We start from the raw sequence: 24,781 nt of genomic DNA, 5'->3' as shown, positions 1-24,781 counted from the left end.
ACTGGCCCCAGCACTGTGGGATGCTGATGGCCGGTACCTTTCCAGCTGCTGCAGGTCCTGCATCAGGGCATCGGGCTCTTTTGGCAGCTGGGAGAAGGGTGAGGAGGAGGAGGAGAGCATTTGGGTTTGCCATGGGGGCACAGAACTGGAGAGCTTGCGGGAGACTGAGGTGAGGAATGGAGGCTTATGGCACATCTGGTCCTGGGTTTGGAAAGATCCAGATTCCTGCGAGCCCCTAAAGCAGATGCAGGAACAGCACAATGACTTCGGCTTAGAGGTAAGTGGAAACAAAGGCGCTGAGGCAAAACAGGGATGTGGCTGTGCCATGGGGAAACTGAGGCAGGGAGCTGGCACCGGCAGCCATTGCTGAGCTTGCTGTGGTCTGTACCCGGCCTTCCCTGCCACCAGCTCCTGGGGCGGGCTGGGCTCAGCAGCACAAGGCAGAGGATGCCTGTTCCAAACCTCCTGGGTTTTGCATCCAGGCACCAAGGGACCCCAGCTGATGGGAAACCCACGGGACCACTATGGCTGCTCCTGCAGCCACACAGTTTGCAGGAGGAGAAAATGCAAGGGCTGTCTATCAGGCTGACATGAACAAGTCTATTAGCAGCCCCTGGCAGGTGAGAGGGAAGCATTAGCATATGGGAAACGGGGGAGGAAAGGCGGCGTGTCTGGGACTGTTACGACTGAGCAGGCAGGTGAAACTGGGGAGATTATAAATAAATCCCAGCTGTATTCTGCAAGTCTCTGGTGGAACCCAGTGCCCATCCCTGGGGATGAGAGAACAACGGGTCCTGCAGGAGGTGGCAGGCAGACAGGGCTTGGAGGAGCAACCTGCATCCACCACCGCAGCATCAGCAGCAGAGGAGGTGATCTCAGCTGCGGAGGGGAACAGGAACCTCATCCATGGCACTGGGGTTTGGACCAGGACCAGCAGTGGCAGATAGGCTGTGGCAATGGCTTTCCTCTCCCACTGTGCTCAGCTGAGGAGCTTGATGGCATGGGGCTCAATTCCCTCTGTCCTCTCCTCACATCCACCCCAGAGGGTGTTTATTACACCATTGCTGCCCTGTAATGTGGTTTAGTGGTGGGCTTGTCAGTCCGGGGGTAACAGTTGCACTTGATGACTTTAAAGGTCTTTTCCAACCAAGTTGATTCTGTGATTCTATGCTGTGCAAAAGCCATCAGTGCTGGAGCCAGCCTGAGCCACACCAGGAGAGAGCCCAGGGAAGGGCAGCAGTGAGCATGCAGGCCTGCACATGCAAGCCAGGATTTTGAGACAGGGACTTCCGAAAGGAGATGGCCCCCTCCGTGCCAGCTGCAGGGAGGCCGTAGCGATCACACTGTGCTCAACACATCTCATGGTTCTCGTGCCCTAAAAGAGAGTTTGTCTCTGCACTTGAAATGCTAAATCTCTCTCAGAGTCCTCCCACATGAGAGTCCAGTGAGCTGGGACATTGAATACAGTGGCAGGGCCAGAGATTGGCTATGGGTAAGGGAGAGTGCAAGTTCATGGGGTCCAGACATCAGATCATAGAATGATTTGGGTTGGAAAGACCTTAAGATCATCCAGTTCTAACCCCCTTCCATGGGCAGGGACACCTCACACTAGACCCTGTCATCCAGGGCTCTGTCCAACCTGACCTTGAACACTGCCAGGGATGGAGCATTCACAACTTCTTTGAGCACCCTGTGCCAGTGCCTCACCACCCTCACAGTAAAGAACTTCTTCCTTAGATCCTATCTAAACTTCCCGTTTCAGTCTGAACCCATCACCCCTTGTCCTATCACTGCCGTCTCTGATGAAGAGACCCTTCTCCAGCATCCAAGATGTACTTGGAGAGATTGCCCCCAGTGATGCCTTCTGCAAGTGCAACTGCCCTACCGGGTGGAATGACTTTCCTGTGGCATCTAAAGAGCAGGACTAGAGAGAATTAGAACCTGCAGGGCTGCAGTGACACGCAGCTGCTGAGCTGCCTGCTTTGCAATTAGCGCAGTCATTAAAATAAGTGCTACCTTAATGATTGCTGGCTTGCAGCTCAACCTCCAGGTCTGTCCCTTGGCAAAACTCACACTTGAGTTGTCTCCAGCTTCTGGGAACTTCCCAATGCCTTTGCATTCCATTGGGAAAAACCAGCTAAAAGTCAGTGTGGTTTTGACAGAGTCAACTCACAACAGGTCCAGTACAGGTCAGCTCACAATCTGAAGTCATACTGCTATGGTTTCAATGTACTCCTTCTTGGCTGCTTGGCCTGGCACAGATTTCTTCCCTCATCTGTCTCAAGATGTAGATGTTTAAAGGCTCCACCCAGCCTTACTAAAAGCCACATAAAATATTCATGTTGCCAGTCTGCTGGGACAAGTTTAATGCTGGTTAATAAAAGCTGATGGTGCCTGACCTCCACAGCAGAGCTCTTTCATTGACTGAGCATGGAAGAGCCCATCTCCACTAGGTCTTCCTCATTTGACATGTCCACATGAAGAACAAGCTGTTGTAAGCAATGTGGCATTTGTGTTTATGAGGCAGCAAGGAAAACATGCAGCTGTGGACAGTTTGTGTGGATGAGTCAGCATGGTCCAAGTACACTTTCTTGGTATTAAAACTAAATCCCATTGGGTTTTGTTCTGAACCAAGACAGTCTGGGTTAGAGAGTTCAGCCAGCAACATGCTCTTACCATCACTCAGACAGTGGCTGGTCCAAGCAGACATGGGTCAGGCCAATATAACTGCACAGGACACAGCCCAGTGTGGTCTTACAACAGCCTCTGTCAGAGCATGCCTGGAACACCACAGAACTGCACCTCCTTTAGAGATGCGTTCAGCACCCTCAGACTGAAGGTCTTTTTTTGGGTTGCTTTTCTGACTAAAGGCTCCCAGTTTGAATGGCTCGAAGGAGACCGAGGCTTTCTGGCATCACAAGTTTGAGATCTGAGAGCCAAATGGGACCTCAGACCTTGCATGCTCAGGAGGTTGGAAGCTGCTGGGATAACAAACACCCAGTGCTCTGGTATGACACCAAGCTTGTTATTTTCCAATTCACATGGATAGAGCCAGACAGCAGGAGGGTGGGGAAGAGCCAGGGCAATAATTCCCCTTCCACAGCTGGAATCCCAGCCCAAACTGGGGGACAAACCCAGGACAACTGCTTCGCTTGTCAGTACCCATCAGGATGCAAGTGAACAGGAGTCAACTTTGTGCACAGAGAGAACAGGGTACCAGTTAACAACGGGCATGTTATCTAGTGGGCTTACCTCCTCAGAGGAAAGGTGGAAGGAAGCCTGTTGCACCTCAGTATAATATCCTAATAGTTATAATTCTTGAAGCCAGAGTTCTTGGCTTTGAAAGACATGAATAGTGAGTGCCTCTGGGCCACAGGACCAAAAGACATCCTTGAGAAATGCACAAGGCAAAGAACGAGCTATACATCCCTAGGCTGTGGAACCAAATGGCTCTTGTGGTCCTTTGGATCCTTGCTTGGGGCAGGAGCCGACAGTGTCAGTCTGAGCCTTGCACTTGTATTCAGAGACCTGAAAGGAGACCTTCAGACACTCTTCAAGACCACTGGGACTTACAGGTCCACCTTGTCCTACATTCAGAGGCACAGCACCATCTGGTTATTTTGGGTTGACCACCTGCCTCCTCTCTCCAGTAACAGCATCCCTTTGCCAAGAGACTGCAATGGAAGGGCTGCAGGTAGAAGGCACCCAGCCAGCAGCTTGGTGGAGAAGTGTGCTCCATGCCCAGGCCAGTGCTGCCCTTGGCCTCCTGTCCCTGCACCTCTGGCTCTGCCCCCCTGCAAACTGCAGCACCCCTGGGAACAGAATGGTCCCCAGGCTTAGGAACACCAGGAACGCCGGCCAGAGCGCTAGATCCTGGCAGCACACAGCAGCACAGAGAAACAGAACAGTCAGCAGCAGCTTGGACAGCCCTGGGCACTGCACAGGCACGGTGCTGGCCAGGACATCAGGATTATCTTTCTCCATTAACTAAAAGCACTATGGGAGTGCTGGCATCCACCTGGAGAGCAACCAGGGTCAGGCACAAGGAAACTTCTCATCAAGAAGTGTTATTGCTGCTGAGCGTTTGCTTCTGGGAGGCTTTGCCTTAGACCCTCGTTTCCTCTTGAAATAACAAGGCTGTTTATATTCAATATATTTATGCTTGGAAGGAGGGCAGAGGACTTTCAGGCTTGGATTGCTCCAAGGAAGTTCATCTGCACACTTTGCCTTGGCTCTGTCAGGCTGGAATGGTGACAGCCTGGACCACAGAGGGATTCAGTGTGCACACAACGTCTGGCAGCAATGGAAAGAGCAGAAAGGTGCAATAAAATGGACCTGACACTGGAGGAGGAAACAAGCCTGGTGAGGAGCAAGAGGAATGTCTCCTGCTCATGTGGAAACAAGCTTCTACCCACAGTGGCTCACACTGACCAGGAGGCACTGCAACCCCAACCACCGAGTCCCATTACCCTGGAGACACGGACAGGACTTGAGCATCTCTCCTGTGAGGTGAGCAGCAGGGCTCCAGCAGGACATGAAGGGGCAGCCAGCCCAAAGAAGAGGGTGTAGGAGACACAGGAAGCCTGGTACAGAGCAGCAGAGCAGCAGTGGCACTGGTGATGCCAGCTCCAGCCACCAACCCATGCAAGGGGCACACGGGTCCCCATGGGGCAGCCCCCAGCACCCACAGGCAGTGCCTCTGCAAAGCTGCTGTAGCCAAGCACCATGGCACAGCTCTGCGTGGGGAGGGAAGGGTGACCTTGTCCTATATTTTAAAGGCCACTCTTCATCTACAAAAAGCAGCCAAATGAGGGCAGCAGCAGGGAGGAGGAGAGATGAGCAATGATGAGATGACGGTGACCAAGAGGCAGTGGCGATGCCTCTGTGCTCAGCAGCGCTCTCCCATACCTGGCATAGGGGATGGTTAGAAAGGGGGGTTCCTACTGACATCTCCCCACCTCTGCTCCCCTCCTGTCCTGCCCTGTTACAGTGAGAGATGTGTGGGGAATGAAAGCTGTGGGGTGCAGGGATCAGGGATGTGCTCAAAGGGGCAAAGCAGGACAGGGGTTCTGCATTCCCCATCTTGTGCCAGCCCTTCACTGTGTCTCTGACACCAGCAGAAAGGTGAGCCAGGACCTGAGCACACCCCACGCACATCATGCATGTGGCAGTCCTGATTTCCTCAGTGAAAGGTAAGAATTCTCCACCATCACCACCACAGTCCAAACGTGTCCCTCATCCTGGTCCAAAACTTTGGGAGACAAATGAAGAAACCCATGGGCATGGTCAGCTTCTCCAGGGAAACACAAACCTCACTTCCCAGGGGTCCTCCAGGGACTCATCCTGTCCCTGTGAGCAGTGTGAGCCCAGGGAAAGGAACTGGACTGTGGCTGTCCAGGGCCTGGAGAAGCATCCCACTGTCCCATCTGCTGGCACAGAGCTGGGAATGGAGAGCTCCTACAAGCATCTGGTGGGGCTCAGTCTTGCACCACAGCTGTGAGATTTCACTCCAGGATCTGGAAAGCACTTCAAAGATATTAAGCATTTTGTTGCTTCAGAGCTTTAATAATAGTGCATCACTTGGTTGGCAGTAGCTGAGAGCTTCCCTCCTCACTGGTGACTGAGCATTAGCAGAAAGGAAGGCTGCATTATGGGTTGATGCTCTCCATTCAGGCTCCCATTTTCTAGGAGGAAAGAGTGCTCGAGTGCAGCCATTCAGGAAGGCAGCAGTTCCTGTATCCCAACCCCAAAACTGGAAGTCTCACTCAGGTTTAAACAATTCAAGATGTTCTAGAACTAAAGGCCAAGGTGTCTGCAGAGAGGAAAGGACAGGGAAGGAAGAACAGGAGAGCTGAGGGCACACAGCTGCTTCACCATTAATCCCTCTGAAGAGGCAAAACATTGCTGTGCACACAGGACCTGCTAACTCCCAGCCTCCTGCACTGCAGAGCCCTCTCCATGCCCTCCAACCAGCTTGTGTGCAGGGACATAAATACATTGGAAGAGGCATCAGTCTGGGCTGGCCTCCTGCCTTCCTGGGGTGAGGACAGGCTGAGAAGAAGCTGGTGCATTATCCTGTACCAAATCCCTCTCACCCATCTCCTCCCACACTGCCGACCTCTCCTAAACTTTGATGGTGCCACAACTTGGAATGTCTTCTCCCGGACTGCTGGGAACCCACGTCACTGGGCACGATAAATGCATCCATTAACATTTATCATGAGCAAGAACTGTGGGAATGTTTCCAAAACACCAGGGTGCTGCTCACCAGGGAGGTCAGCCCACGGGGCTGTGGCTGTTCAGTGGATCAGGCTCCCTGGGGATGCTCTGAGGAGTTCTTGGATGCTTTTGCCTCCAGAAGTGGCTGCAATATGAAGGAATTGGGCAACTGTCATGGTTTAACCCCAGTTATCAACTGAGTACCACTCAGCTACTTGCTTGCTCACTCTTCATGCCCTGGAGGGATGAGAAGGAGAATTGTAAGAAGGGAAAACTCTCAGGTCAAGATAAGCACAGCTTAATCATTGAAATAAAGTAAAATACAAAAATTAATAATAATAATAATAAAGAGAAGAATAGAACACAAGTGATGCACAATACAATTGCTCACCATCGCTGACTGATGCCAGCCCACTGTTGAGCAGCGAAAGGTGGATCCCAGTCAACTCCCCCAGTTTTTGTACTTTCTATACTACAGCCAAAACCAGGACAGCAGCAGAGCCATGGTCTCTGGGCTCAGACCCAGGCTCCACTTCCTTGGAACCATTTCCTTTGGGGTGGACTGAAGGAAGCCACTCATGGAGCTGATCATGGAAATGGAGGTTCATTACACTACATTACAGAGGACGTCAACCTACTCTTAGTGCCACAGCATTGACTCATACATTGTGTTATGCCAGCTGACACAATCTGTACAGCGACTATAAAGTAACATACAGCAGCAGGGTGGGAAAAGAGGCGTCAGGATAAGATAGGCCCAAGATGGATTAAACAACCCAAACCAAACAGAACTACCTTGGTCACAAAGGCACTTCCATGAAAACCTAAGGCAGGGAGTCCTGAGCCTGCACTGAGCCCCAGAGGTCCAGGCCAAGCTCCCGTGTGGAGAGCAGCAAGGAGCTGTTCAAAGCTGCCTTTCATCGCCTCACCCGACACCGAGGGAGGAGCTGGGAAGCAGAGCGAGGCATTGATGGAAGCAGGAAGAAAGCCCCGATGCTGCTGCTGGGGAAACGAGACCTCCCCACAGCTGCAGGAGCAGTTTTGTTGCTGGTTGTTTTTACAAGGGGTTAGGTTGGGCTGATCATTAATATTCATGTTTGGTAAATTATGCACATTATGCACTTGCATGAGGCATCCCCCAGTGATGCTTCCTGCATTGTTAGCCAGCCTCCCCCTGAGCACCAGCAGCCTGCTCATGGAATCGGTGGCTGCATCTCAAAACGCTTTATTCTATAAGGAAAATGAAACTCAAAGCACAAACAAAACCAGTCTGGCCTGGGGAGCTGAGCCTGTCCTGCCAAGGGAGAGCAGACCTCAGATAAAAGGGGCAAACCAACACCATCACCTTCCTGCACGTGTGATGGAGCAGCCAACCTCACACTACCAAGTGGAGGGTGAAGAGCCACCTTCTGACCACAGTCCTTGCCCCAGGAGGGATGGATCCATAACCCTGAGCTAGAGGCAACAATCCCATCACAGCCTAGATCTAGTCCTCATCATCTCCTTCCCACATGTCCCTCTAGTTTTCTCATGAGGTGATTGGCTCCTTGAATTCTGCTCTTGTCTCTTGAGAGCTACTGCTTGTATGAGCCCAGCTTGTATCATCATATCGCTATCAAGCCATGCACCTGATTTTCTGGTACACTGTGTCCTCATCAGGACGCAGCTCCTTGCAGCTCAATGCTTCATTTGGTACAAGCCAGACAAATTGTGTTGCGATGAGCAAAGCAGCACTAACTCTTACCTGTCATCTACCATGTGCTCGCCAGCATCAGCACAGCACCACGTACGTGTGCGGATGGGTGTCTGGATCGGCCACTTCCAGTCCTCACTCCCAAGCCACAGACATGGGTTTACTGCAGGTTTTGAGCCCTGGCAGCCCTGCACAAGGGTAAGAGGGGCAGGGAGCCCTGGTCCTGCCCCGCAGCGGAAAGGCGAGTGGAGCACCCCCAGCTCAGACAGCCCTGCCTGCAGGAAAGGAAGGGATGAGTCAATCCCTGAAGGCCACTCATGCGCGGTGTGGGTGGAGCAGAGCAGTAATTTCTTCCCCAGGAGACTATATTCTTTGCAGAAGTCCTTTTTATTCATTCCTTCTTCTGGAGCACAGCAATTAGCTGCTCCTCAGCTCCCCCGCACCAGGGCTGCTACGTGTGGGAAGGGGACACTCACCCATCCTTCCGCTGCGCCAGGCAGGCAGGGACAACAGCACAACACACAGCCAGGGCTGGGAGCTCCTCTTGGGACTGATGTGACACCGAGGGGTCAGGGTTCACCCCTTAGCCACAGGCTGCTCTCATCTACAGCCCCAGTGCCATCACAGTCCTGAGTGCACATGGGTGCTCTGACCATGCCTGTGCTGCAATCTCGGCACCATCAACCTGTGGCAGAGAGCCGGGTACCAGCGGTGCCTCAGCAGCCAGATGCAGAGGAGCAGAAGCTGAGAGGATGCTTGAAGAAGCCTTGAGCTTCCTCCTAGCTCTGTCACACTCTTGCTGTGCAATCCAAGATCACACTACGCAGTTTCCCCAGGTGAAATCCAAGTATAACTCTGCCGGCTACACACAAATAGCACTTTGAAGTACAAAAGGGAAAGAAGGGTTTAGGAGGCATTGGCAGTATCCAGGGCCCAAACCCACCCAGCTGCTCAGTAACTTCAGCTGTGTGATGCAAACAGTGGTAGCTCAGCTCTCTGTGCATCCACATGTCTGTACACAGATTGGTCAGCCAGCTCCGAGGGATCCTGCCTGGTGGCACTGGTGAAACCAGACAAAAGATGCTATTACTGAGTGGTTTACTGCTGGCACAAGACAAACCCCTTCCATTTCCTTTCAGTTCTGAAGCATGGGATGAGTGATGGAGTTCAGTGGCATGAGATTGGATTAGGATGCCTGACACAGTAAGTTGTCTGGTCTTTTGAAGTAGCAATAAATGTTTTGTCTGAAGAAGCAAAGGAAGAGGGAGGGGGGAAAAAAGAAAGGTAAATCAAAGGTAACATTTTCTTCGGGAGTTTAAAAGAATCTTTGCAGAGAACAGTAGATAATAAGGAAGGTGGAACATCTTCTTGCTAATGCAGGAGAGCTCTTGACCTGCCTGCTTCTGCTGGGGAATAAAGTGAATGAGAGCCCCAGAAGGAACATTAGATCACACTGGTTATTGGTCTTGTTAAGAAAACCAGCCCATTAAATGAACACACTTGGGTAGTGTGAACCTCCAGCAATGATGGACATGCAGAGCCCTCCCCAGTGAGCTCTTGCTAATGAAATAAAGCCATTAGAGGGCCCTGAGTGGCCACACACCACAGCTGGGTGATGTGCTTAACAGGTCCCTGCCGGACTGCACATGGAAGGTCTCTCAGAAGCCTGTAAAGCTCACAGCAGCCATCAGCAGACTCTCAAGTGATGCTTTTTAAATCCTGAAGTGGCTGTTTGAAAAACAACACAAAAATACCAGCAGACAAGAGGCCGTGCTCAGCACAAATGGAAGAACTGAGCCCAAGAGACCACCCAGTGCTTCTCCTGCCCGAATTGTCTCCTCTTCCCAGTCGCTGTGAAGTTTCCCAGCTCATCCCTGCTCCATCACCTCCTGCCCAGAATTCACTTCAGCAGCATTTGTGACTCTCACAGATGCATTCAGGTGCCCATGTCACTGCTCTGCACCTTCTCACCACAGGTATCCCTGGAGAGAGCCATCCCCATCTTCCTTTGACCAAGCTCAGGGTCCCTTTGGCATATCCATGGGTTTGGGTTAATGCCATTTAACATGTTTGAGCAGCTCACAGCAGTCGGAATGGGACAAGAACTTACACAGAAAAGGGACAAGCAGCACTGAGGGAACACTTGTGAATGTAGCTCCATAAAATCCTCCAGCAAACCATATTAAAAGAACAGTTCACATTACTGGGAACAGCCATCCCTGAAACGCAGGTTATTGCAGAGCTATATGGTGCAAAGCCTGCTTTATTGCTCAGTGGAGTGGACAATATTGGGTGCTGGAGAAGCCAGTCCCTTTCCAGACCAACTTGTGACTGCAGGGCCTCAGCACAGAGTGAAGCATCACTTCTAGCTGGGATGTCCAGTGCAGGCTCAGGATACATCACCAGTGCTCAGTGATGAGGCAGTGCTCCCCTGGATAACCATCTCTATAAGCAATTCCTGCCTGGAATAAGACTGTCTCCGGCTAGCTGCATTAGCCAGGCATGAATATCCACTGCTGCCGAGTGCTTAAATCAGGATGGCTCAGGAAAATAAAGCTGTTCCTGTAGCGTGCCTGCAGGAATGACAGCATCCAGTGCCAGACCTGTGAAGGTGGAGCCACCCAGAGGTCCTTCTCCTTCACTGAAAACCCATGCTCTGCAAAGTAGAAACTTTCTCCATCCGAATCCCAATGGTAACGTTTGGTTTAAATCACATGAAGAAGCCAGTGCTCCTGCCAGTGATGCTCTTTCTCCTTGCAGGAGCCTTCACAGTAAAGGTAGAGCAAGTGTCCCCTTCCTATCCCCAAAAAAAAGATACTTTTTTGGGGGGGAAGCTCTAAAAACTCCCATCATAGCCACACTGCTCCTGGAACTTTGCCCTCACAAGCTATGAGCAACTTTCACAGTAAAGGAAGAGCCCCACAGGTAACTCTTGTCATTTCCTTCTCCCCCTCGCTTCTTGCCTGCCCAAACGTGAGACCCAGGAGGGGCTGTCTCATCTTGCAACCATGCTACAACAAACATGAGCACAGCCTTTTTGGTTCCAGTCTGTGGAGCCCCTTAAGCTGAAGGGAAAAGAGATGCTGGAGCCAGAGCTCAGTGAGCACAGGGCAGACCTGGCCAGGCTGCAGCTGCACAACCCATTTGTGCAGCACCCCGATGGCAGCTCATTCCTCATGCAAACACAAAGCTGAAACCCACCGAGGCAGGCAGGACCACATACCCAAAGCAGCCGCCCTGACAGGCTGCCTGTATGGATTTTTGCTCCTATTGATTAACCCATTTGGAGTTATTTGTATTAAGGCTGCCTTGCAGCTCATTTATGTTCTCTTAATGAGGCCCCCGCAGAGGCAATGCCTCCTGCGCACTAATTACAGGCTCCAGCACAGTCCATGCTTTATGGAGCATCCTCCCACCCATGCTCCAGCTCCACACTGTGGTTTGTACAACGCTTGCCTCTTTGGAATAGGCTCCGGCACTGCCAAATCCCAGCCCTGGGCTGCTCAGCCCTGCAGCAGGACAAGAGGTGCACATTCTTGGAGGGGGAGCATAAACTGCTCTGGAATAGCTGAGCACATTGGGAAGGAATGACCATTCACAACATATCCCTTTTATAGTAGCAGGGCTGCAGAATAAACCAGTCATAGCTTCATTCGACAATGAACAGCAGTATCAGAGGCCAACGATTTCCTTTTTCAGGGAAAGGAATGAAGATGTTCCATTTCATCTTTTTCCATATTCCAGGAGCTCAGTGCCAGCCACTCCATCTGCAGCAGCTGGCACAGTCCATGTCCAGCTGTCAAAGCAGCAGCAGAAATAAACGCTGCTCCAAACAAAAGTAGTGCACCTCTAAGAAACCTTGAAAATTCACTCCTGGTAGTTGTTAGACACACAAATTCCAAATGGATATCTATCATTTGTCATTTCTGGATTACAAAAGTAAGGGTATGATACCAATGAACAGTAGAAAAGCTTAATAAAAAGAGAAAAGGAACTGAAGCAAGATGCACACAGAAAGACTGGGGTTACCACAAACAAATAACCAAAAATTCAACTTATCATTAAGCAGTAGAAGTGACAGCAGCAAGGAAGAGCTGCTGGTTCAATAGTTAACCCTGAGGTCACTTCAGATTTAAAACCACAGCACTATTAAGCTACAGAGAGTCACTGATTGCTTTCCACAGCTTCCCCTTTGCATTTAAAGGACAAGAGCAGTGGGACAAGTGAACACCACCTCTACATCTCCTGGTAACATCATACATTAGACAACCTTGGTGATATTCAAGGACTGCAAGCACTGATGTCATGGGAGTTAAAGCATTGCTGAGACAGCTGCCACGCAAAACCAATTTGAACTGCAAAGCTACACTGTGCATGTTCATCAGTGATGAGATGAAGTCACCAGCAGCAATCCACCTGGAAGACAGAAGTGGTCTGTCTGCTTGTTTGGCTGCTGCAGAGGAGGCGGTGGAAATCACATACAACACTGAATGAATTGGCAGAGCAAGATGTGCCATTTCTCTTTCCGATAGAAAGGTTGTACCCCAACACAGGGACAGGAAGGAAGCCTCAGTGCCACATTCCACATCTATGAATTTGCAGGGTCGACAAAACAAGAAACAGCTCTTCGGTGTAGTGCAGGACAACAAAGGGACCCCACAGAGGCTACAGATCAGTCTCAAACCTCTGGTTTGGCTGATGTTACTGAGTCTGTGTGGGAAGTGAAAAGATGGAGTAGCAGCTCTGAGGGTTGAATATACTTACACTAGGCTTTGCATTGTAAATGTAGAATACAGTGCATCTCTGGGGGTGTCCAGTGGTCAGTTCATGCCACTGCTCATTCACACGAGATTAACCTCAGCTAGGGCTAAGCAAGGCCCACGCTCCAACACAGTTTGTGGTGAAGGCAAGTCACATGACAGGAATGATGAGAGTTTGCCTCGCTTGCACAACTCTGGCAGCTGGACAACTCTCCACATAAGCAGGAGGCCAGTGTACCTCATGCTTCAGTGCCACTTCACAACGCACCAAAAGCTGCTTGTCCTAACCCAAATTCATTGCTGAATCAGTGTTGCAGACACATCACATATTACAGTTCATTAGCTTTCAGTAATGTGTATTTACACACACACAATCTCTTTTGCTTTCAGATCACTGTATTCATCTTAGCTGGAATAAGGGGTAGTGTCATCATAACCATAGCTGGCCTGGGGCTATATAAGGGCAAGAAAACATTCCTTCTATTACATATTACCACTTTCCTTTTATACTCTCCTTCTTGAGGACTTCAACAGGAATAATGGCACTCTTTTCCCTCCCAGATTTAAATCCTCCCTTACAAACATCCAACACAGATTGTTTCACATGTGCCAGCTTCCCTTTTCCCTCAAAAGCATGCAATTGAGTCATATAATGGAGTTGAATTCTGATCACCTCAACCAGTATTTAGCTGCAAGTTCACTGCTCATTTCTTATCTAACCAAGGGACTGTGTCCCCAGAGGCACTTATTTTGTGGGTTCAATAAGAGATATTACCTCTCCCTACTAAAACCTTGCAAACAGGAAAAAAGCACAAGGGAAATACAATTACCTTCTTTCTCTCAGTTGCTAGAAGTGTAGTTCATTATGGGAACCCAACAACTACACATGTTGGAAGTTAGTTTTCACTTACTGTTATTGAGATTTAACAAAGACACACTCAAATTAACCTGTCATAGAATCATAGAATAGTTAGGGTTGGAAAGGACCTTAAGATCATCAAAGCACTTGTACTGCCTGGTCTGCAGCCACAGAGCACAGCTCCTCTCTCCAGCCAGGCAGGTCCCAGGCGCCATGCTTCTTCACTGCTTACTACTTACATCAGTGACTGGTGTTCTGCTTCAAATCAACAGAACCAGTTATCAGCTTGGTGCAAAGAGCTTTCCTCAAAGCTGGAACCATCCATTACAAATGATTTGTCCAGTCGGCCACTGGAAAGAGAGCACTGCCTGTGGATACAAAGAAAGAGGCGGAAGACAGGAGGGAAGCACAGTCAAACTACCATACAGGAGTTCTCAGGGGCAGTACAGACAGGAAAACATGGAAATAAAGATTTAAAAGCACCACCCTTGCCAAATCAGAGTAACCTCCCCTAAGGGCCTGTGGTCGATATGGAGATCATTATTTTAAATGATTAGGACAAACCAAGACACCAGAATAAGAGTGCAGAGGAAAGGGACGAGAAGGAAGAAACAGCACAGAGCAGTGGGTGAGGCTCCTGACAGCCCATGGTAAGTTCCCAATTATCTGGAAATACCTCACCACATACCTTCTTCCCAGAACACGCTGTGCTTTCTGCCACGTGCCATTCTATGAGCTGTCCTTGGATGTCACACTTACCATCATGATATTACTTCTGGGGACACCAGACATCCCAATAAGAAAGGGCAGTGTCACTGTACCATAAGCTTTGTCTAAGTAACAGAACAACCCATTTGTACAGATATTTTCTGTTGGAAAGGGTCTCTTGAGATTTATTTTGAACTATAAAAGGCTGACAAACAGTGTTATCTTGTTAGACATGCATACAGACAAGTTCCTGAGGCAGTCTAATAGCCGAGAAAGTAACAAAGGAGTGGTAGGACTAAATCCCTCTGCAGCTCTCAATAAGCCACCACCAGCTTTCTTATATCCTCCCTGCGGGGGAGCAAGAAGATACTGTCACCAGTGAAAATATACAAGATTTCCACTTGTAACGAAACAGAGGATCCAGTTCATGTTGAAGTCTGACCTTTCATCTTGTGTTGGCTCTTCAGGACTGGGTGACTACAGCCCAATAACTCCATTTCTTGTTACTAAACTGTTAATTTTCTTTTACATCAGGCTAAACAGTGTCAGCAGAAACTACAGAATGCTTTAACAGAATGGAAGGAATAAGATGTCTCAGTATTCAGGGTATGTAATCTGAAGCATTTTATTGGGGTTTTGAGTCCTCCTCCATAAGGACCCGAATGATTTACTAATCATTGCAATAAATCACAGTGAGAAACATAAGCATCAAACACAGTTTTGAAACTGTTGTGGCTACACCTCTGTAATCCCAGCCTATGAGAACTTCTTAGTTCACAGCCAGGGTTGGGGCTGTGAAAGCTGCTCTGACCAGTCATGTGGATTTGCACTCCTTGCTAAACAGGCATTAAATCAGAGCAACAAGGGCTTCAAATGCAAACCACAGATGCCCTGTAGACAGGGTGTTCCCTCCAGGTCAGGACCAGAAGGATACTGGATCTAGAGGTCAGCTAAGTACAGAATGAGATGGTACAAAGTGCTATGGGTAAAAACCAAGGTGTCCAAAGCAGCCATGTGACGATATTCAAACTCTTCCAATAATTCTATCTCCTGGAATCCTTCTGGGTTTTCCACATCTGCTTCTACAGCAGAAAGAGGAGTCAGTTTCAGGAACAGACTTCAGGAAGCTGGTGAGGTTGGAGAAAACATGGAGAGGAGTTATGTTAAGCAGTTTATTTGTAAGCAAGTGTTTTTCTTAGTCCACCTGCACACCCTCGGGAAGTTCTACCACGACAGGAGCACAGTCATCAGGCTCTGCCTCAAAGTCCCACTTAAATTTCTTTGTTAGGTGAGCCTTGAATTTCTCTGCCTTTTTCCTTAGGGTCCCATCAACAGCAGCACTGCACGTGCAGGAAAAGAACACCTAAAAGAGAAGAGGTCAGTAAGAACTCAGCCACGGCACAAGCTGGGCATCTCTTTCCTACAGAGACATCATCAAGAAGATGCACCAGGAGAAGTTTTAAGTTAGGCAACTGGTAAGGGATCTCCCACCCTGGGAACCACTCCAGCTTTGGGTCTGCCTAAACAAAGCCCACACTTTTCCTCTCATCCCAGAGCTAAGACAGACATCCTGCCTTCACTCCACCAAGTCAGCATTAGGAATAGTCGCATTAAGACAATAATTTTATTTGAAGCAGGGGTATATTTGTAATTAAATATGTACCAAAGAATTATGAAACATGCTTAAGTGCGAGCAAAGAAAAAATTCTAAGCAGGAAAACAAAAAGGAAGACTATCAGTTTTCATGGGAGCTGGCTAGGAAAAGTCCGGTTATACCCTCACGACCACTTCCTTGTGCACAGGGCACTGAAATCTGGACTGACCACTAAATGTGGCTCCTTTCCATTACCCAAACACATATAAATCTATGAACTTTTCAAAGTCACAGCCTCTGTGAGCACTTTGAAAGTTAAAGCACCTGTGTATGTTTAAACTGGGCATTTAGCCTCAGAGCCCATCTCTCACCAGCCTGCGCCTGCTCCTCTTCTGAGCCAGAATTCATTTCTATAGGAAGAAACTTCTATTTCTAAGCCAAAAATAAAATCATTGTACAATGGAAGTGAAGGGAAAACCCTCTGGGGAAAAGGGAGGTTCTTACCTGAGAGAGACCTACTGACAGCTGAACAAAACACTGACAAGAGCAGCAAAGTTCGTTGCTTTGTTTATGATCATTTGCCTTTTCCTTGTTCATTCTACCATGAAACTGCCTCTTTTTAACAGAGCTGTGTTACACAGCAAGGCTTTTATTACAAAATCTAGCTAAAATATTATACTTCCCACTTCTCCTCCATAACTGCAATTAGTTATTATTAAATATAGTTATATTATTAAATAGTTATATATAGTTATATTATTAAATTAGTTATTTCTTTTTTCCCCCCTTTGAACATTGTTAGGGCTGCATACTCAGTGGAGGTTATACAGTACTCTTTTTACCTTGGATCAGACTCCAAAAATGAGGTTGCTGTGTTCAAAGCTGAGCAAAAGCTAAGAGAGATAAACTCTCCAAGCATAAGGCTAACAGACTTCTTAAATCCTATCAATGCCCAAGCTCAATTAGGTTTCACTGCTACTTCTCTTCATACTAAGCAGACCATCCAAGCTGACCAGAAATCAGCATCATCAGTCTTTTATGGCACAGTTTTGCTTTTTGTGTTAAAGAATGAATGGCATTTGAGAAAAAACAAACAGGCACTATTTACAAGGAAAACATAACATAAAAGACAGTCTCCAGTCTCTGCTGTGGCCATCTTCATTAGCTGTTCCCCTTGTTGCCTCACTTTGCTGGCTTTCCCGCATGCAGACTAACTCAATTTTATACTGCATTAGCCTCTTCTAGGCACAGCTTGAGCAGATCAAACTCTGAGATGACAAGCAAATGGCATCTCTTTGGAAATAACATAAGGAAAAAGTAAAAGCAAACATGTGTGTGCTTAGATAGGCTCATTAGCTCCCACGCAGCTCAACACTAGCTTAATTGCTTTTGCAGTTTCTCTGATGCCCTCTCCTCCCACTGCCATCTTTCAAGAGGCAGCAACAAACATACCTGTAAGGTGCTGGTTAAAAAGTTGTCGTGGGAGACAATGTCCACAAAAAAATCAGCTGGGATTTCACTAAGCTGGTGATACAGCACAGAAATCAGATCGATGTAAAGGTCTTGATACTTCCTTATGGCGTCTTCAGATCGGCACAGGATGTTTAAGAGTCTTTTCCAGTGCTCAAATGCATCATATACATTTCCAATCAAGAAGCAGATGAAAGCAAACTGCAACTCAGCTGTGCATATTCAGCAAAGGAAAACAAAATGCACATTAGAGTGAAAACATACCTAAGGTACGTGTCCTCTAAAAAATCACTGTAAATGATAGCATAAATCTCTGGGTTTGCCTTTCATGTATTCTGCCCTTCCAGATTCTACTAATAGCAATCAATGCTCCAAACACAGACTATTCCCTAACCCTCTGCTCCTCAGCTTGGGGAAAAGCAAGGCATAATTGGGCACATCCACCTGTAATTGTAATTATCACCTTCAGAGACTGACTTCACAGGCAGAATAAACAGCAAACTAAGGACTTCCACTGTCATCTGTTCTCTCAAAATGACACCCAAATAGGAAGTCAGCCATTGCTGTTGCTCTGCAAACACTGAGTCTGCCTGTACCCAGGTTTCCAGAGTCACACAGGAGTGAAAATGCTACTGCCCTTGAACACAAGGGCTGTGGGAACACTGGGGGAGGCAAGTAGTACATTAACAGATGTTTTTCCTTGTTGAATTAAGAGCCAGGGTTCTGCTTGCTGGACACCTTAGCATCAGCTATTTTGCCAAACTGATGGTATCACCATTTCCTAAGGTAATTCATCCTTTGCATAGCCTAGAGTTGTCTTGGATAATGTTGATAAAGTTGTATAACATTAATACAGAAAAACTGGAGAAAGGGAAAACCAAAGGGTTATTGCAAACCTCAGCAGAACCAATGGTACAGCCTGGCTGTGGTCCCAAGCCCTCCCTCCATCCTGCCACGAAACAAACCCCCCTCCAGGCACTCTAGAGATTTGATATTTATGCATATCACAAGTTGATAAAAAAGCCTGGCAAGTAATGGGGACCCTGCAACCAGGAGCTGTAGCCCCAGATGGGGATATCCCCGCTGCTGCAGGGCTGGCAAAGCCCTGACGCTGCCACAGAGAGTCGCCAGCAGCACAGCGCAGAGCTGCCACGGCTCCAGCCAGGCAGGGCCTGGGCACTGCTGGAAGGGGGGTACCACCCGGCAGCACCCCGAAACGAGAACAAGGATCTGAAAACGATGACGTTCAGCCCCATTCAGTGCTCCCGGTCCTCAAGAGGTTCACTTAACTGGTGCCCGGCAACAGGCCCCCTTTGCACAAGATGCGGCTGCTGCTTTTGACTTGAGACAATCTGGGCTCCCTACACAGTGCCCAGAAGCACGAGAAGCAGCTCTGGACACTGAGCACCATGTCCTCACCAGCACCAGCGTAACGGGAACCAGCCGGAAAGCTGCTGAAAACTCCACAAATGGCAATTCAGAGCCCTCAGGGCACCAGGGAACGGGGCCCACAGCACAGGAGCAGGTTTCATCTGGGGCCCTGGTTTTACAGAGAAATGACTTCATTCTCCCAAAGCACGGGAGCAGTAACCGTGCAACCCGGGCACTCACCGAGCAGCTCCCGAGGCTGGCTGGCGTACCGCTGGCTGATCACCTTCTCCAGCGCGTAGCTGAGGTCCATGCTGTGCCTGGTGATCTCCGCCGGCGTAGCCCCATCGGGGTACATCTGCTTCGGCAGCTCCGTGAACCTGATCTCGGTACCGGCTCTCGGCTTCATCTGCGGCAGCCGCGCCAAGCCCTCGGCGTAGCTCCGGCACTCGGCATCGACGGGCGGCAGGCGCTGCTCGGCCCGGTCCCTGGAGAGCCTCCCGGCCGCGACCGGCAGCACCTCGGAGAAGGCGCAGATCTGCCCGCTCTCTGGCTGCAGCTTCTTCATGGCCGCCTCGCTGATGAAGCTGGTGAGGGAGACCCACTTCTTGAGGGTCCCGTAGGGGTACGGCCCGAGGAACGGGTCCAGCTCCCGCAGGTTCTCCCTGAAGGCCGCGGCCTCCTCCGTGCCCGCCGGCGCCAGCTCCACGGCCTCGCTGCCGGCGTCCCAGCGCAGCACCCGCAGGTCCCGGCGCTGCAGGCTCAGGAAGAAGCCGGTCCGAGGCCCGGTCTCCCGGCCGCCCGCCCGGCCCGCGCTGCAGTGCAGGAAGTGAACGCCCGGCGGGATCATCTTGACGCCGCGGAACTTGGGGCCCACGGCCCAGCTGCTGTAGTCGATGCCGAACTCGGTGCCCTCGGGCACCCCCAGCATCACGACAGCAGCACCCTCCCAGAAGAGCTGCCGGGCTAGGTCGGGCTCCAGCTGCGGCCCCGCCATGGCCCGGACAGGGGAGGCCGCCGCCGGCACAACCGGTACCTTCAGCCCGCTACCGCCGAGCCCCGCCGGTCCCCTTTAAAACGCGCCCGGACGGCACAGCCGTTCCGGGTGCGGCCGTTCCGGGTACAGTCGTTCCGGCCCTCCCCAGCACCCGCAGAGGCCCCCCGGCCCTTCGCTGCCCCCCACAACCCCGAAGCCGGCAGCTAACGGTGCCCCTCCGCCCTCCCGAGCTCCTCCATGGCTGCCGGCTGCTCCACTGTGAGCCAGCGACCCCCGTGGGGTCCTGCCATGGACAGACACACGGAGACCCCCGCAGTGAGACAGACGCGTTCACAGCACCACGTCCTCCCTCCCAGCATTTCCAGGTGCAGAGGCTATGACTGCAGTTCCCCCTTCTCCATCCTAGGAAAGAGTCCACTGAGGCCCCAGGCTGATTTAGCATCAAACACATTTATTTCACTTTTATTGAGTACAAGAACAGTGAGCACACACGCATACACCACCAAGCACTGAAAAGGAATATGACCAAAGGGGGGAGAGGGAGAACAAGGGAAAAGGAGAGTTAGTGAAGGAACAACAGAGCGTTGCGGTTGGTTGGTAAGGTGCTTCTCAAATAAAAATAAATATTATTACTGTTACTGCCATTATTACTCATGCAATCGCAGGCCAGGTTTGGAATGAGTCTGTGGGATCGGGTAAAAACAGGCACTCGTGTCTCCCACCCCTTTCAACAGAAAGGTCCCGGGAAGAAAGCAAGCAGTGATCAGCTATCTGAAACAGAGTAAGGGGATGGGCAGGCTGGGGGAGCAGAGCCCACGGGGGTCGCAGGTGGTGCTGAGCAACAGGAACCCCACACCTCGCCCACTGAACAAGCTGGGAGCTTTTCCCTATCCTTTCTCCTTGTGTTTTTCTCTATAGTTTCTAAACACTGTCACCCACTGAACACACTGTGGAAGCCAGGGACTGCATCGCCTCACTCCAAATGTAACTCACTTCAGACCAAGCGCACATCAAGTCTAACCCTGTTAGGCCAATCATTTGAACAGGAACCTTCAGTTTTACAGCTACACGGTGTCAAAAGCAAGTATCTAGCTTCACAGTAGCCTCTGGTTGCATCCTAAAGGGGTCCAAGCCAGGCGGGCTCCTTAGGGCATGGAACACACAGTGTGCTGAACACCAGCCCTGTTGTACAGACCACAAGTCCTCCACCTCCCCGCCTCTTTCCAAAAGTGCCACTGCTGATTACAACTGGTTTGGGGTACTGGGAAAAGAGAAAAGCAGCCTCTTCACAACTGCTTTCACTCTTTTGGTTGGGGGCCTGGTCTCTAACTAAAGGCGCTTGGATGGAAGCAGGGGAGACCCTCACAACCTGGCAGCACTGGCACCAGCCAGGAGCTCTGTTCTCTTCCCAAGCAGCCTGTGCTCACGCCTTTCACACCTGCAGGAGAAACCTCTCTGCCAGAAGGAGAACAGACTTTCCAGGGATGTGGTGGTGAACAGCGGCTGCCAAGGAGCAGGCTGTCTCCTAGGACAGCAGAGGCAGTGAGCCCAGGCTGCCCACATCCTCGTGGTGCAGGCTCTCCTGCTCTCTGTCATCCTCCGAGCCACTGCAGGACCTGGCAAAATGAACCTGTTTCTGGGCACAGTCTGTGTGAGGGGTGGGAGACTAAAGGCAAAATGGTGCAGAGTCATGGGCCCTTCTGTTTCCGCAGGAGCTAGAGGCGATTCCAAGAAGGAAACCCGTTTATTTCCTTTACTTTCTCATTTTGGTTCCAAGTCTACCCTAACTGCCTGGTTCACAGTGTACAAGGCCCTGGGCTTGGCCCATGATCCTCTTCCAAAGGCAGCCATAGAGGAAGCATGTGGCCAAGGGCCGAAGCTGGGATGAGCTGGGGGAAGGCATCTCCACTGACATCTCCTCCATACACACCTTCTTAAGCAGAGGGCCGGGGCTCTCTTGTCCAGCCTGGGATGCTGGGGACACTCTGAGGGGATGGAGAGAGCTCAGTCTTTCCACTGCCCATCCCTAGGCAGGTCTGGGAAGGACTGCCACCAGCCTGCCACCACTGTCACCAGCCACAGTGCCTCGGGCAGCCCTTGCCATCACACCCTGGGCAGCAGGAGAGGCAAAGCAGAAACAACCCCTCTGCCTTCAACCCTACTACAAAGCTCAAGTAACTTCATCACTGGGATCCAGAAACAAAGCAAAACCACCCCAACCACCGGCATGGCTCAATGGGCTGGAGGTGAGCGATGAACACAGTCCTGCGGCTGCCACCTTGCTCTCAGCTGATTCCCATAGCTCTGGGTGAGGGCCAGATCCTGCCTACAGCTGCTGGAGCCACAGCCTCAACCTCCTTCCCTGCCCATCCAAGTCACCACTGCCCCTCCACATCCAACCATCACACACTGCAGATCAGCCGGCAGGACATCTCCCATCTCTCACCCTCTTCCCTTCCTCCCCAGATCCAGCAGCGGCTGAACCCTTCCCCGTTCTCTTCTTGCAGGACTGGGAGTCCCACGTGTGATCCAAGAGTCTCAAAATACACCAACCACGGTCCATCAAAGAGTTAATAATTTAAAAATGTCATATTTACCAGCACTGTTGAATTATTTCAGTATTGTTCCCTCCCTCCCCCCTCGTTATATATAATAATATACATAACTTAAATGCACATCCATATGAAACCCCTACAGCCTGCTTCTTTATAAATGAGAAACCATATACATATCATTTGTTTTGTTTGAAATGAAACCCCTTCTTAAATACCTTCAGAGAACAAGAGGTTGGACAAGTGCACAGAGGAGAAGATAAGGAGAGGAAGGGGAAGAGTTAACAGAACCCCAAAGGATGCAAAAGAACCAGCATGGAAAGAGAAGGGCAAAACGACACTTGTGAATCAGAAAATAACTCTAAGGTAATAAATTCAGTGTTTTTCTCTCTTCTTTCCAGAGGTGGGGAATGGTTTTGCTTCTGCTTGTGGTTTTGTTATTTTTATTTCAAGTTTGCTTATTTCTTGCTTTGTTGCAAAGCAGTTTTCCTTTCCATTCAGTGTGCAACAAATGAACTCATGATTGTGTATCCTTTAATGTAACATGCAAGATGGTGGCTTATTGTTAACAATATTCTTGTTATTATTATGATTTAATTTTTTTTAATCTTATTTTATCACCAATCCAGTAAATTCTTCAATTTATCTGCAGAGGGTTGGCTTTGTTGGTGGTGTTGTTTGCTATTATTTCCAGCATATAGCAGCAGTGCAAGGATGCATTTTGTTTCCTGGTTTTATATATATATATATGTATGTATGTATATATATATATATAATATATTTGCTATTCCTTTGTTAAAAATTTTTGTCTCTCGCCATGAACATTGCAGCCAGGATGTCTACGTCTTGCTGACAAATCCAGCATGAAGGCTCCTTCTCCGCTGTTCTCCAGGTTTGAACACAGATGCTGACTTCCATGAACATGTTGGTCAAGATTCCTGTACAAGGCAGATGGAAATGACCACTCACGGGGTGCTCATTTCTGCAGCTATAAAAGGGCTCCTCTTTGTATCAGAACACTGGAGAGAGGAAATGTGCAAACACTTGGGGCCACACTTTGCACTTCATTACCAGGAGCTCTGTAAATTAGGAGGAACACTTAATTCACTGAGCTGGGGTTGGTGCAGATGTTGGTGTGTCACTGCTCCCTTACTCAGTTAAAATTGGGCATCTCCCTAAGTGATGCAGAAGTGTCTGGGCTTGTTTGTAGTATGGGATAGGAGGTAAGCTTAGACAGATGCAAGAGCCTCTTCTGACCTTCCAGGCTGCAATGGAGCTGGTCACTTTTCCAAGCTTAAAAGCTGCCAGTCAAAATCTTCAGATGATAAAGAAACACAAACCCACAAAAATGCACCCGCAGCCTCGCTGGTGACAGAGCAGTGAAGCTGCCTTCAGAAGCTCCCCATCTGTCCACCATGCTCCTCTGCTCCCCAGCTGCTCTGACACTGTTGGGTTGTGCCACCACCAAAGTGCTGATGGAGGAGCGACATGGTCAGAGACGGGGGTTAGGAGTGGGCAGGACTCCTCAAGCTTTGCCCTGGGGAAAAACATCTGGGGCTGTGATTGCTTTGGGGAGGTGCAAACCTTGTGTGCTGCTGCCTGTACCTGCATGTGTATAAACAGGCAGCCTGGGGATCTGAATGGGACTGAGGAAACCTTCCTCTTTGCAAACACCGGTTGGATACTTTGGATTGGCTTTTCAAGAACCTGTAGCCAAGCTTCTCAGCCCATCCACAAAACTGGTATCACCTCTTGCCCACCCTGCCCCAGGGGACAAGCAGCTCCTTTCTTCATTACATGCAAATGACTGTGGCCCCTGCGCTGAGCATATCAGCAAAGTGACATCTACAGAATTGCTTTTGGTGGCATCGCACCAGCTTTCTAACCACAACCAAGTGATCATGCCCAGAGCCACTGCCACACTGGAACCGCTGGCTGGGAGCTGCCACCCTTAGAGCCAAGGAGCAGCAACCCCTGCCAGCCCCTGCAGCTGGTGGGGACCAGAGGCATCTGCCCAGTTACATCCACCCCTTACAGCAGATCTAAGTCATACCTGGTAACTTGTCTACCTACCTGAGGTTTCTTGTCCCGTTCCTCTGGAGAAGGTTCTGTTTCTCTGTATACCACAGCTTTGGTTACCAGCATGTCAGGATGCTGTAGTTTTGCCTCTTTGATTGCTAAAGCCAGTGCCTAGAAACCAGAAGGATGAAATCATTTATCTTCTCTTCCCTGACATCTGATCCAGTGCTCTCAGGCAGGCAGAACCAACAGAGAGAAAGCAGCTGGAGCAGCATGGGATTCCAGGAGGATACTGATGCAGAGGTTCAAAGCTGAACCCATTGTAGCCTGACAGAAGAGGCCAGAGTCCACCAGGAAAATGACCCTGTGGCCCTAGAGATGTGTGTTTGATCTCTGTTATTTTATCATGAAAGTTTGCCACTTTCTGTTCCTCTATCATGGAGGCAGATGCAGAATACCATCACTTGAAGTGAGTCTAACTGTAGTGAGACTGCTGGAAAGAGAGGAAGGACCTGGGTCACTTGGGAGTATTTCGGCAGAGA

General features: G+C 49.8%; 2 protein-coding genes across 16 annotated transcripts in view; both read right to left on the bottom strand.

Moving 5' to 3' along the window:
* Positions 1-14,848: 14,848 nt before the first annotated feature.
* On the bottom strand, positions 14,849-19,728 carry AAR2 (AAR2 splicing factor). Its single transcript, XM_005146829.3, has 3 exons — positions 18,915-19,728; positions 17,286-17,515; positions 14,849-15,602 (listed from the first exon to the last, which is right to left on the bottom strand). Exons 1-3 carry the CDS (start codon positions 19,666-19,668, stop codon positions 15,435-15,437), a joined length of 1,152 nt encoding a protein of 383 aa, XP_005146886.2. The 5' UTR covers positions 19,669-19,728; the 3' UTR covers positions 14,849-15,434.
* A 371-nt stretch (positions 19,729-20,099) lies between these two features.
* EPB41L1 (erythrocyte membrane protein band 4.1 like 1) overlaps positions 20,100-24,781 on the bottom strand; it is a 55,892-nt gene continuing 51,210 nt past the window's right edge. For 14 of the 15 annotated variants that reach the window (XM_034067052.1, XM_034067054.1, XM_034067055.1 and 11 more), the window contains 2 exons: positions 24,294-24,410; positions 23,165-23,299 (listed from right to left, as the gene is read on the bottom strand). In XM_034067052.1, coding sequence (XP_033922943.1) covers positions 23,288-23,299; positions 24,294-24,410 — 129 coding nt within the window. In that variant the 3' untranslated portion in view covers positions 23,165-23,287. The other variant, XM_031047038.2, reaches the window with a different exon arrangement.

Source organism: Melopsittacus undulatus, chromosome 10, assembly GCF_012275295.1.
Source record: "Melopsittacus undulatus isolate bMelUnd1 chromosome 10, bMelUnd1.mat.Z, whole genome shotgun sequence".
Taxonomy (NCBI): Eukaryota; Metazoa; Chordata; class Aves; order Psittaciformes; family Psittaculidae; genus Melopsittacus; species Melopsittacus undulatus.
Note: the sequence above shows the minus strand (reverse complement) of the source record. Positions and strands in the feature narration are given on the sequence as shown.